A 12,144-nucleotide genomic window follows, 5' to 3' on the forward strand; every position below is an offset into this window, starting at 1 on the left:
GTCACCAAAATTTCTACTCCCAATTCCCTCAATATCTTCGGATGCATCTCATTCAGCCCTGGAACTTGAAGTACAGGTGGACTATCCATCACCGACTCTTTCAATTTAAAAACCTTCAAGCAACTGAATTACCTCCTCTTTCAGCCTTCCCTGTACAGCATCTTCCTTGGCAAAGACAGATGCAAAATATTCATTTCATATTTCAGCCCCCTCAATGCATAAATCCTCTGTTTGGTCCCTTATTGGCCCCACCCCTCCTTTTACTATATGCCTGTAAAAGGAAATCCAAAAGTGCTTCTATGTTAGCTGCCAGTCTCTTTTCATACTTTCTCTTTGCTTCTCTTATTTGCTTTTTCAATTCCTCTCTGAATCTTTGCAATTCAGCCTGCTTCTTGGTTATATAATCCACCTGACATCTGTCACAGGCACAGGTTTTCTTCTTCATCCCGAGATCTTTTGTCATCCAGGAAGCTCTAAATTGGTTTGCCCTGCCTTTCCCAATTGTGGGAATATATTTGTACTGTGCCCAAACTCTCTTGGTTTAAAGCCAGCTCATTGCTTAGATATAATTTTGCCTGCCAATCTTAGAGTGTCTCTTATCCCATTGAAGTTTCCCCAGTTAATTATTCTTTCTCTGGATTGTTCCTTGTCCTCTTTCTAACCTAAACCTTAATGGACAAAAATCAATGCCCCCTCAACTTCCCCAACTGACACTTGATCGACTTCATCCCCAAGAACTAGGTCTAGCAATATCTTTTTTCTCGGATTGGAAACATATTGCTGTGGAAAATTTGCCTTATCACATACTTGGAACTTCTGCCATCCCCCTCCCCTCCTTTACACAACCAATTATCCAAATATACATTGGGATAGTAAAGTCCACCATTGCAACTACATTATAATTTTTGCATCTCTGTAATTTCCTTGCAGATTTGTTCCTCTACCTCTTTCCCACTAATTAGATGCACTGGGTAACGTAATTTCACCTTCTGTCCATATCTCTAACTATATAGAATCGGTCCTTAACCCTTCTGATACATTCTCTTGGTCCAGCACTGCAATATTCAATTTAATCAATAGACACCCCTCCAGCTTTCCTGCCTAAACACCGTATATCCAGGAATATTTCATTCCTGGCCTTCTTTGAGTCAGGTCTGTTATAGTCACAACATCTTATTTCCACATGGCAATCTGTGCCTGTAACTCAATCTTATTAACTATACTCCGTATATTCACATTCATGCACAGTAACTCTAATATAAGCTTTGTTAATTTCTCCGCTACTCTGAATCTAACAAGCCTTCATCCACCCTTGCTACTTACCAAAACATACCAGCTGCTCATCTCCTTTCTGTTGATGTTACTTAATTATTGGAAGCTAACTAAATGCTTTTTGTGAAATGAATCTTTTTAGTCTGCTTCAGCTTGCTCTTTAAATAAAAGACATTTCCTCCTGTTGTCCATTATCTTAAATGTGTTCTTTGGTTACTGAATGTTTTGCCACTAGAAATAGTTTCTACATTATTTGATCACTGCTACCAAAACTCTTCTTAACCTTCCGTGTGCCAAGAACAATTCTAGCTTCTCCAGTCTCTCCATGTAACTGGGACAACTCTAGTAAATCACCTCCATGCTCTCCATCTCCGAAAGTGACGTGCCCCCAATTGGATGTGATACTTAAGCAGGAAATTAACTTGGATTTTATAAAGATTTAGCATAACTTCATTGCTTTGTACTCTCTTCCTCTAATAACAAAGGCAAAAATTCCATATGCTGCAAAAACAGCCTTCTCAACTTGCCCCAAGATATATGTGTAATTATATCAGATCTCTCTTTTTCAGCATCTCTTTAAAATTGCACAGACTGCCTCACTTCATCTTCCTGCCTTCATATTTTTCAGCATTAAATTTTCTCAACTGCGTATAATTTAAAGAGAAAATTTAAAAGAACAATGTTAGCTGGGGCAAGGATAGAAAAGCAACCTGGGATTAGGCAAAGACAATCCAAAACTGTACTGGTGTTATGGGTCAGACACCTGCACCAGAATGTCTATGATTAGTTGGAATTATCAGAGTCTTGGGTGAAGATTAGAAATTTAGTTAAACTGAAGAAAATGTTCACATTTTGTATTACGCTGTAACCTACAAGAATTCCTCCAAGGGATTGCAATCGAATACATTGCCATGTCTGTACACAAAGTATGGATTTTCTGGAACAGGACTAGAATGGTACTACTCCACACAGCAGCAGCATTGTAGGAGAGAAAAATCTGCCATTTACTTATTCCCCAGTTAACTACTGAGTGGAAGAGGTATTGACCTGGATCTCACCCTCCCTCCATTCAAATTGGTGTGTGGTATGCCAGCCTCAGGGACTCTGGAGTCAAGAGAGAAACATCAGCCAGGGTTACTATTCTCAATCACTATCCAGCGATCCCTGCTGAAAAGTGAGTCAGGTGAGGACAGGTTTAGGTTTGGCTGTGATAGTTGCATGAGAGAATAGCCGGTGCAGGCTGACTGGCCAGGCTTAGATTTGGGCAAGGTGATGAGGAGCTGCTGATGCCTGGGGAGCTAAACATTCAATTAACAAAACACATTGTCATTTTTCTTCACGCAACGAGGGACAAAGTGTCATTTTTCTTCACGCACCGAAGGACAAAGTGCAGTAAATCTTTCTTAAGGATTATTAAAGCTGTTTCTGAACTCACATGGAGTAGGGACAACCATTCTCAGTCATGTCCTGTCGGGGAGACCCATGATTAGTGTTTCATTCAGCTCGTCAATCCCAATTGATATTGAGGCAGACAGGCAGCTCAAAGTATTGTGAAATTTCCAACAATTCCATGTCACAAACAAATCTACAGACTCCCAATCAAAAACACATAATTTTGAAAATAAACTGGAATAAAGACAGGAAATGTTGGAAACATAGAGATCAATCACTGAAAAGTGATCCTTCCAAAGGTTTACACCCAAACTAATTTGTCTTTCCTCATCCAGATGTTGATCATCTGGCAGCATATTTCCAGCAGTTGCTGGTTTTACAACAGGATTCTCAGTGGTACACAGCTAACAAGGCAAGATATTTCTCACTCTGCTACTCGCTTTCTTGACCCTGGTTCATAAAAATCTGGAAACATCAGCTTTGCTGATCAAAGGATTGCAAATACAGATTCTGGCAAGTGTGTGACAGAGAGGAATGAATAGCAAAGAAATTCAGAAGAGATAAGCAATAACCACAAAAGTTCAGGGTTGTTCATGGTGTGGTGATATCATACAAGGTTACTCATGTATATATTGTAAGGGTCCTTCCTTACAATACCTTAGAGACTGTGTGTGCAGCACGGTAGCACAAGTGGATAGCACTGCGGCTTCACAGCGCCAGGGTCCCAGGTTCGATTCCCCGCTGGGTCACTGTCTGTGCGGAGTCTGCACATTCTCCCAGTGTGTGCGTGGGTTTCCTCCGGGTGCTCCTGTTTCCTCACACAGTCCAAAGACGTGCAGGTTAGGTGGATTGGCCATGACAAATTGCTCTTAGTGACCAAAAAGGTTTGGAAGGGTTACAGGGATAGGGTGGAAGTGAGGGCTTAAGTGGGTCGGTGCAGACTCGATGGGCCGAATGGCCTCCTTCTGCACTGTATGTTCGGTGTTCCTGTTGATTCCCTTATTTCCCCTTTCCTTATGTTTGCTGTTATCATTTTGATCCATGGATGTTTAATGGACACATGTCTTAAACTCAAGTACAGGAAGTGAGGAACTCAAACGTTACACAATACTTGACTGTACGAGCTTTTGGACAGCAGAACTGAACTGACTTTTTAGCACCCGAGAGATCAGTGGGAGATTGGTTGGCTGGTGACCAATGAATTGGCCAAAAGGCCGTATTCTGCTGTTTGACAGGCGGTGATTGGATCCTAGCCATGTGGAGACTTTCAGAGAATCAAGGAAAGGACAGTCGGGTCCTAGACGCTCAGCGGGAGGGAACTGCTCCCTCTCGCTTTCTCCAGAATAGCTGCATAGCTGTACAGAGAATCTGGATGAATCTACAGTGAAAACTATTACAGACTGAAAGCAGAAACATCAAACTGAAAGCCTTGATTGACAGAAGGTGTGCTAGAAGTCAACCATCTAAAATAAGCTTTTATACTTTTCACTAATTTTTACACCCCTTTTTCCCCCTCGGTTTGTTTGTTGTGCGTATATATCTTAGAGGGTGGGGAAAAGTTGCGGGTGGAAGGTGGGGGAAGAGGTGAGGAGCTGGGAATTAGATAGTTAACCAGTTGTATTTGCTGCATATTTAATTATAGTTATCATTTTTAACAAAATTAATTATGTTTAAATTTACAAACCTGGTGACTGTAGTTATTGGGCAGCCAAGGCCCAAAGACTTTGGGTGCTTTTCTAAGAATTGTGTGTTAACTTCAATTGTGTTGTGGCTCCGGGTCAAGTGGGTCTGGAATTGACCATGCACTAGTCCGGGGGTCGTAACAATATTAGCAGCAGGTTTTTGGCGTTCAAAAGGCATCTCGACAAATACATGGATAGGATGGATATAGAGGGATACGGCACTAGGAAGTGCTGAGGGTTTTGGCCAAGGGTGGTAACATGACTGGTACAGGCTTGCAAGGCTGAAGGGCCTGTTCCTGTGTTATATTGTTCTTTGTTCATGGGATCTGGGCAACGTTGGCTTGGCCAGCCTGGTAGCATGGTAGTTAGCCTTTGGGCAGCACGGTAGCATGGTGGTTCGCACAATTGCTTCATAGCTCCAGGGTCCCAGGTTCGATTCCCAGCTTGGGTCACTGTCTGTGCGGAATCTGCACGTTCTCCCAGTGTGTGTGGGTTTCCTCCGGGTGCTCCGGTTTCCTCCCACAGTCCAAAGACGTGCAGGTTAGGTGGATTAGGCATGCTAAATTGCCCTTAAGTGTCCAAAATTGCCCTTAGTGTTGGGTGGGGTTAGTGGGTTATTGGGATAGGGTGGAGGTGTGGGCTTGGGTAGGGTGCTCTTTCAAAGAGCCAGTGCAGACTCGATGGGCCGAATGGCCTCCTTCGGCACTGTAAATTCTATAATTCTCATCTCCCTTCAGAAGGTGGTGGTGAACTACCTTCTTTAACCATTGCAGTCCATGTGTTGTAGCACCCACAGTGCTGCAAGGAAGGGAGTTCCAGGTTTTTGGCCCAGTGACAGTGAAGGAATGACGATATATTTCAAAGTCAGGGTGGTGTAACTTAGAGGGGAACTTCCAGGTGGTGCCCTTGTCCTTCTAGATGGTAATGGTTGTGGGTTTGGAAGATGCTGTAGATAGAGCCTTGGATAGTTGTTGCTGTGCATCTGGTAGTTTGTACACAGCTGTCACTGTACGTCAGTGGCGGAGGGAGTGACTGAATGTTTATGGTGGTGGCTAGGGTGCCAAGTCAAACAGCTTGCTTTGCCCTGGAATATGTTGGAGCTGCACTCATCTTGGCAAGTGGAGAACATTCCATCACACTTGTGCCTGGTCAATAGCAGACAGACTTTGAGGAGTCAGGTGTTTGGTAACATGCTGCAGAATTTCCAGTGTCTGACAGACTCTTATAGTTACAGTATATAAACATTAGTCCAGTATCGTATCTGTTAAATGGTGACCTCCATGGTGTTGATAGTGAAGGATTGAGCAATGATAATGCCATTGAATGTCAAGGGGTGGTGGTTAGATTCTCTCCTGTAGGAGATGGTTAGTGTCTGGCACAAATATTACTTGCCACTTATCAGCCCAAGACAGAATGTTGTCCAGGTCTGGCTGCAATGGACACAACTGCTTCAGTATCTGAAATGGTTCTGAACATTGTGAACATTCCCCACTTCTGACCTTCTAGATCTGTGATGAATGTAGGAACTTTTTATATATTGTATATTTTGTTGTAGTAATGTTGTTAAAACCCTGGTTTAAAATACATACAGACAGCATAGCTGTGATTAACGAGTCGTTAGGTGAGGTAATCATTGATTTTAACCATTTACTTGTTCACAAAGAGATGGCTAACGGAATATTGTTTATGTTTCTGGAGGTTCCCTCGGTTGTAGATAATGAGGGATGCAGGTCATGGGGTATCTTAGTAGGATTCAGATGATATAATTAAAGGGAGGAGCCAGCTCTGCCCATGGTTTTGCAGGTTGGTTATAGGATTAGAGTCTGACAAGGCAGAAGGGTTTTCAGGTTGTTCCCAAAAGGGTCTCCCTCAAAGTTCTACTCAGAGAACAGCAAGTAACCCTGATTACTAACTAGTTATGTAGATTTTGAACTGTATTGGGTTGCTTGGTTGGAATATATAAAGCAGCAGGTGTAGATAGTGAGTTAAAGCTTTTCCTTTGAAGAATGGTTTAACTTAATTGTAAAGTTATTTCTTTGATGTTAATGTGGTTAAATCTGGTGTTTAAATTAAAGTTTGTTTCAACATAAAAGATACCTATTTGGTCAGAGTCATCACTGCATCCTTTCCTCGGCTTTACAAATAGAAAAATTATTTGGGGTTTCTCATCTGGTATCCTAACAAAAATTGGGGTCTGGTCCAGAATCCTAACTGACCGAAAGTCGCTGACAATCGACAATTGATGAAGCAGCTAAAGATGGTTAAGCCGAGGACACTTGCTGCAGCCATCTCTCGAGACTGAGATGATAACCGTTAAAAACCAAAACCACCTCAGTTTGTGCTAGGTCCACGAAGTCCATGGACTTGAATTTTGCAGTGCTCTTTGATGCCACACACTGAAATGATGCATCGATTTCAAGGGTAATGACACTCGGATCACCTCTAGAATTCACTTCTCTTGTAATGCGGTCAGAAGCCAAGCTGTTAAACTAAACATCTGAAAACAGGTTATTGCTGACCAAGTGCTCTTCGCCCGAGCACCGTCATCGACCTCTCCCATCACTTTGCTGACGATCGGGGTAGACTAACGGCTACAGTTGACAGGATGAGATTTGTTGTGCTTTATTTGCCGGACATCTGGGTAATTTCTCACATTGGATTGGATTTGGTTATTGTCACGTGTACCGAGGTACAGTGAAAAGTATTTTTCTGCGAGCAGCTCAACAGATCATTAAGTACATGAGAAGATCATTAAGTACATGGCAGATAGTTGCCAGTATTGTAGTTGTAATGAACTCTTGCCGGGGTTTGGCTAGTTCAGGAGTATAAGGCTTCAGTACTACTTCCTGGGATGTTGTCAGTACCCATGGCCATTGTTGCATCAAGAATTGACTGAAGGCAATGGATACGATGTACAGTGCATCAAATTGAATGAAGTCTGGTATCTGTGATGCTGGGCACCTCATTAGGAGGCAGAGATGGATCATCTTCTTGTACGTCTGACTGAAGATGGTTGCAAATGCTTCAATCTGGTCTTTCGCATTGATGTGCTGGGCTCCCCCATTACTTGGTATGTTTGTTGTTTAGTTCGTTTTTTTATTGTCCACCATCATTGATATGGCAGGACTGGAGAGCTTTGATTTGATCTGTTCATTGTAGGATCAGTTTGCTGTCTAAGGCATGCTTCCACTGTTTGTCACGCATGTAGCCCACTGTGGTAGCTTCACCAGGTTTGTACCTCATTCTTAGATATGCCTGGTGCTGCTTCTGGTCTACTCTCCTGCACTCTTCCTTGAACCAAAGTTTGCTCACCTGGTTTGATGGTAGAGTGAGGGGTAAAGTGGGCCATGAGATTACAGATTGTGGTTGAATATACACTACATACATTTGAGCTTAAGAATATATGGCAATATCTTCAAACGTAGGATATCAAACTGGAAACAAACACCCATTCCACCATGTTAGTCTGAGCTAGTCGAGAGCTATTTTTAGAATGCCCAATACAGGAACTACTAGCTCATCCGCCTGCCTCCACATATCCCAACTCTTGGGGAGAGGTGGTCCATGGCACATTGACATCAAGTATAGGAACGAGGAGAAATAGGTATAAAGAGTGCAAAAGGGGCTCAAAGGCATTGCCATTGCTCCCTGATGAATGACCATCTCACCGTAGTTATTTATCAGTTAATCTCTAGCTGCAATGGTGCAAAATGGTTCAAAACTAACTTACCGCCAAACAGTCCCACATCCTGCAGGCTCTCCACGCTCAGCTTTTCAGACACCCACCTCTAGATCACGCAATTCCAACAAGTAGAAGAAACAAAAGGTGAGAAATCACAATTAGTATAAAACACTTCTGCTACCTTTACAAGGCTTCAAAACAATGCAGGAAATTCCAAGCAAGATCAGAAGCCGGTAAGCAACTTCCAGATTCTAATTCACTGTTCTCTCCAGTCTGCACTATGTAGCTTCAGATTTTATTGCAAAGTAGCAGTTTCAAATCTCCTCCTCCAAATGTCTCCCCTGGTTCCTCTTCTTATGGAGACTTGCAGGCATATGAGCCCATGGCACAATTTATCATCCAGTGCTTTACCCAATAGCCACTATGGATTTTGAACATCGTCCAAGGGTCAACTACACAAATGTTTGAGATACAAATGCTAACAATTAGACTCCATTGCATCCCAGAGCAACAGGCTATTCCATACTTCTTCCATCGGGCAGGAGATACAGAAGTCTGAGAACACGAACAGACTCAAAAACAGCTTCTTCCCCGCTGTTACCAGACTCCTAAATGACCCTTTTATGGACTGACCTCATTAACACTACACCCTGTATGCTTCATCTCATGCCGGTGCTTATATAGTTACATTGTATACCTTGTGTTGCCCTATTATGTATTTTCTTTTCTTCCCATGTACTTAATGATCTGTTGAGCTGCTCGCAGAAAAACACTTTTCACTGTACCTCGGTACATGTGACAATAAACAAATCGAATCCAATCCAGGCTGTTCAGGAGAGATAGCTTTGAGGTATCAGAGGTTGTCTGGCTTATCTTCTGCTCCATATATCTGTGTATTACCATGAATACTCTTGGAATTGGAGACCAATGTTTTAGCCAAAAAGTTAAGAGGTCGACTTTTATATGGGTAATGTTTGAGGGGCTTAGTTTCAACTGATACACACCAATGATGGCTCCGCAAAAGAATCCACAGGGTACTTGGGGAGGGGGGGGGGGTTTCTCCACTTCCCAGGGCAATAGTGGGTGAAGATCAAGGATACATGACTGGAGTGGATTGGATTGGATTTGTTTATTGTCACGTGTACCGAGGTACAGTGAAAAGTATTTTTCTGCGAGCAGCTCAACAGATCATTAAGTACATGAGAAGAAAAGGGAAGAAAAGAAAATACATAATAGGGCAACACAAGGTATACAATGTAACTACATAAGCACTGGCATCGGATGAAGCATACAGGGGCGTAGTGTAAATGATGTCAGTCCATAAGAGGGTCATTTAGGAGTCTGGTAACAGTGGGGAAGAAGCTGTTTTTGAGTCCGTTCGTGCGTGTTCTCAGACTTCTGTATCTCCTGCCCGATGGAAGAAGTTGGAAGAGTGAGTAAGCCGGGTGGGAGGGATCTTTGATTATACTGCCCGCTTTCCCCAGGCAGCGGGAGGTGTAGATGGAGTCAATGGCTGGGAGGCAGGTTCGTGAGATGGACTGGGCTGAGTTCACGACTCTCTGAAGTTTCTTGCGTTCCTGGGCCGAGCAGTTGCCATACCAGGCTGTGATGCAGCCCGATAGGATGCTTTCTATGGTGCATCTGTAAAAGTTGGTAAGAGTCAATGTGGACATGCCGAATTTCCTTAGTTTCCTGAGGAAGTATAGGCGCTGTTGTGCTTTCTTTATTTAAAGTTTGCTCTGGAAGTTGATCCCTGTATCCAAGTGCGCTGTTTATTAGTCTGCCCCAATCGGTTAGTTTCTCTCCCCAACATTTCCTCCCATGTACTTAATGATCTGTTGAGCTGCTCGCAGAAAAACACTTTTCATTGTACCTCGATACACATCCAATCCAATCCAATCCAATCCAAATAATTAAAATCAATCTACATTCGAAATAGAACGGTGGCACAGTGTTGCCTCATAGCACCAGAGACCCGGGTTCGATTCCTGCCTTGGGTGACAGCCTGTATGGAGTTTGCACATTCACCCCATATCTGCATGGGTTTCTTCCGGGCTCTCCGGGTTCCTCCAAAAATGTGCAAGTTAGGTGGATTGGCCATGCAAATTGCACATTAGTGTCCAGGCATTTGCAGGTTACGTTGGGTTATTAGGTTGCATGGATAGGGTGGGGGCATGGTTAAGGTATTCTTTCAGAGGGCCGGTCCAGACCTCGATGGGCCAAATGACCTTCTTCTGCATTGTAGGGATTCTAATGATTCCATGATAAAAGCAAAATACCGCGGATGCTAGAAATCTGAAATAAAAATGAATTCCAGAAAATACTCAGGTCTGTTAGCATCTGTGGGGAGAGAAACAGAGTTAATGTCTTTAGTCAAATAGGATTCTATCTGAAGATAGAAATGTGGTGAGTTTTATGCATTGCAAGGAGGGGAAGGCAAAGCAAAATAGAAAGTCTGGAATACGGTAGAGGGCAGGAGAGATTAAATGACAAAGATGGCATGGACCAAAGGGCATAGGGGGTGGTAATGGTTGTAGTAAATAAAGAAAGCATTTGTCCAGAGTGAGTCTGAATGATAGAACAATGAATAGTTCTGTCTGACCTACATTCTTCCTGCCTTCACTGACAAGTAGGAGCTGGATGGAATATAGCAAGTAACCTTTGGAATGAATTGGTGTTTTTGATTTGATTGTAGAGATTATATTTTGGATCTGAAATTTTTAGCTTCTGATCCCTTAAATTGTAGGATCGACTTTTTCCACAGGGTTTGTAAAAATGCATGGGTTTTTAGACCAGAAAACATGGGGTGAACTTTTACACGAGTATCTACGGTATCTCGAAGAAATGTTTCAGCAAGGGAATCAGCAGCTGAGATAACAGCAACCAGGAGTGATTCAAGTACAACTTAAGCGGCTTGTGCATTAAACATGGTTAGAAGGGTCCATTAACTCTTCATAAAACCACTCTACTGATCTGAGGACATGAAATCTTGTTTCAGTATCATTGAAGTAAATAACTCCAATATTTCATGTAAGTAGGCTGAAAGGATTCTGAAACAAATAAATCAGTAAGTCTTATCTGTGCCATATATTATCGATGCAGGCAACTAAGGGTTGTAACTGGAGCACATTTTTCAACAGTTATTTGCAGAGCCGGAGAAAGATACGAAAACCAAATCCTTGTCCACAGTATACATTGATCAATTATGTTGCATTGGGATAAAATTTGCTCTGTACAGCAACATGTTTACTCGGGTGTCAGTGAACCATCGAAGGAAGGAGGCGGACTAACAATTCCTGTAGGAGTAGTGGCTTTGACCCTAATGTAGGTCTCAAATAATGTACACTGGGCATCAGACCCAGTTCTATCAGTTCATCAGTTCTATTTGGATTTGACCCAAAGTGTTTCTTTCTTCCGGCTGTCAGCTCCTGACGAGTAAACACAAGCCAAAAAGGACAAAAAAATGTCCCTATTCAGCACAATCTGGGCTCCAGCTACAAAACAACTGGTGTGAAACAGAGAAAATGCTGCAATGGTGTAGGAGGGAGACGGTGTCATCTTAGGCAGTCCCCGAGAGTCAAGGATGATCTACTTCCACGGTAAAAATGGAGTGCTCAGCTGAGTGAGGAGTCTCATGCGTGACCTAGAGTCTCTGTCATGGGTTGGGGGAGGCGACACTTGGCTTTAACTTGTTCTCGGTGATGAAACTCAATGTGTGCATCCCCTTCCCAGATTCTCGCCCTCCCCCCCCAACTTTGGGCAGTCTTGGGTAAAGGAATCCAGATGTCAGTGGGAATGATGTTGTACTTTTTTATGGAAGATTTTGAGAGTGTCTCTGAAACGTTTCCTCTGCCCTCCGAGGGTTTGTTTGCCACGTCGAAGCTACGAGTAGAGCGCTTGATTCGGGGATCTTGTGTCAGGCGTGTAGAAGATGTGGTCCACCCAGGGGAGCTGATTGGGTGTGATCAATGCTTCAAATGTTGGCCTGAGCGAGAACACTGATGTTGGTGTGCCTATCCTACCAATAGATAGGCAGGATCTTGCAGAGGCAGTGCTGGTGGTACTTCTCCAGGGTTTTGAGGTACTTGCTGTACATAGTCCACATCTGAGGCGTAC

General features: G+C 43.0%; 1 protein-coding gene across 4 annotated transcripts in view; it reads right to left on the reverse strand.

The window, feature by feature from the left end:
• Positions 1-12,144, reverse strand: part of LOC140398331 (STE20-related kinase adapter protein alpha-like) — a 117,812-nt gene that overhangs the window by 80,162 nt on the left and 25,506 nt on the right. For all 4 annotated transcript variants that reach the window (XM_072486907.1, XM_072486906.1, XM_072486904.1 and 1 more), the window contains exon 3: positions 8,077-8,134. In XM_072486907.1, the coding sequence (XP_072343008.1) occupies positions 8,077-8,134 (58 nt within the window). The remainder of the gene's footprint in view (positions 1-8,076; positions 8,135-12,144) is intronic.

This window comes from Scyliorhinus torazame, chromosome 21, assembly GCF_047496885.1.
Source record: "Scyliorhinus torazame isolate Kashiwa2021f chromosome 21, sScyTor2.1, whole genome shotgun sequence".
NCBI lineage: Eukaryota > Metazoa > Chordata > Chondrichthyes > Carcharhiniformes > Scyliorhinidae > Scyliorhinus > Scyliorhinus torazame.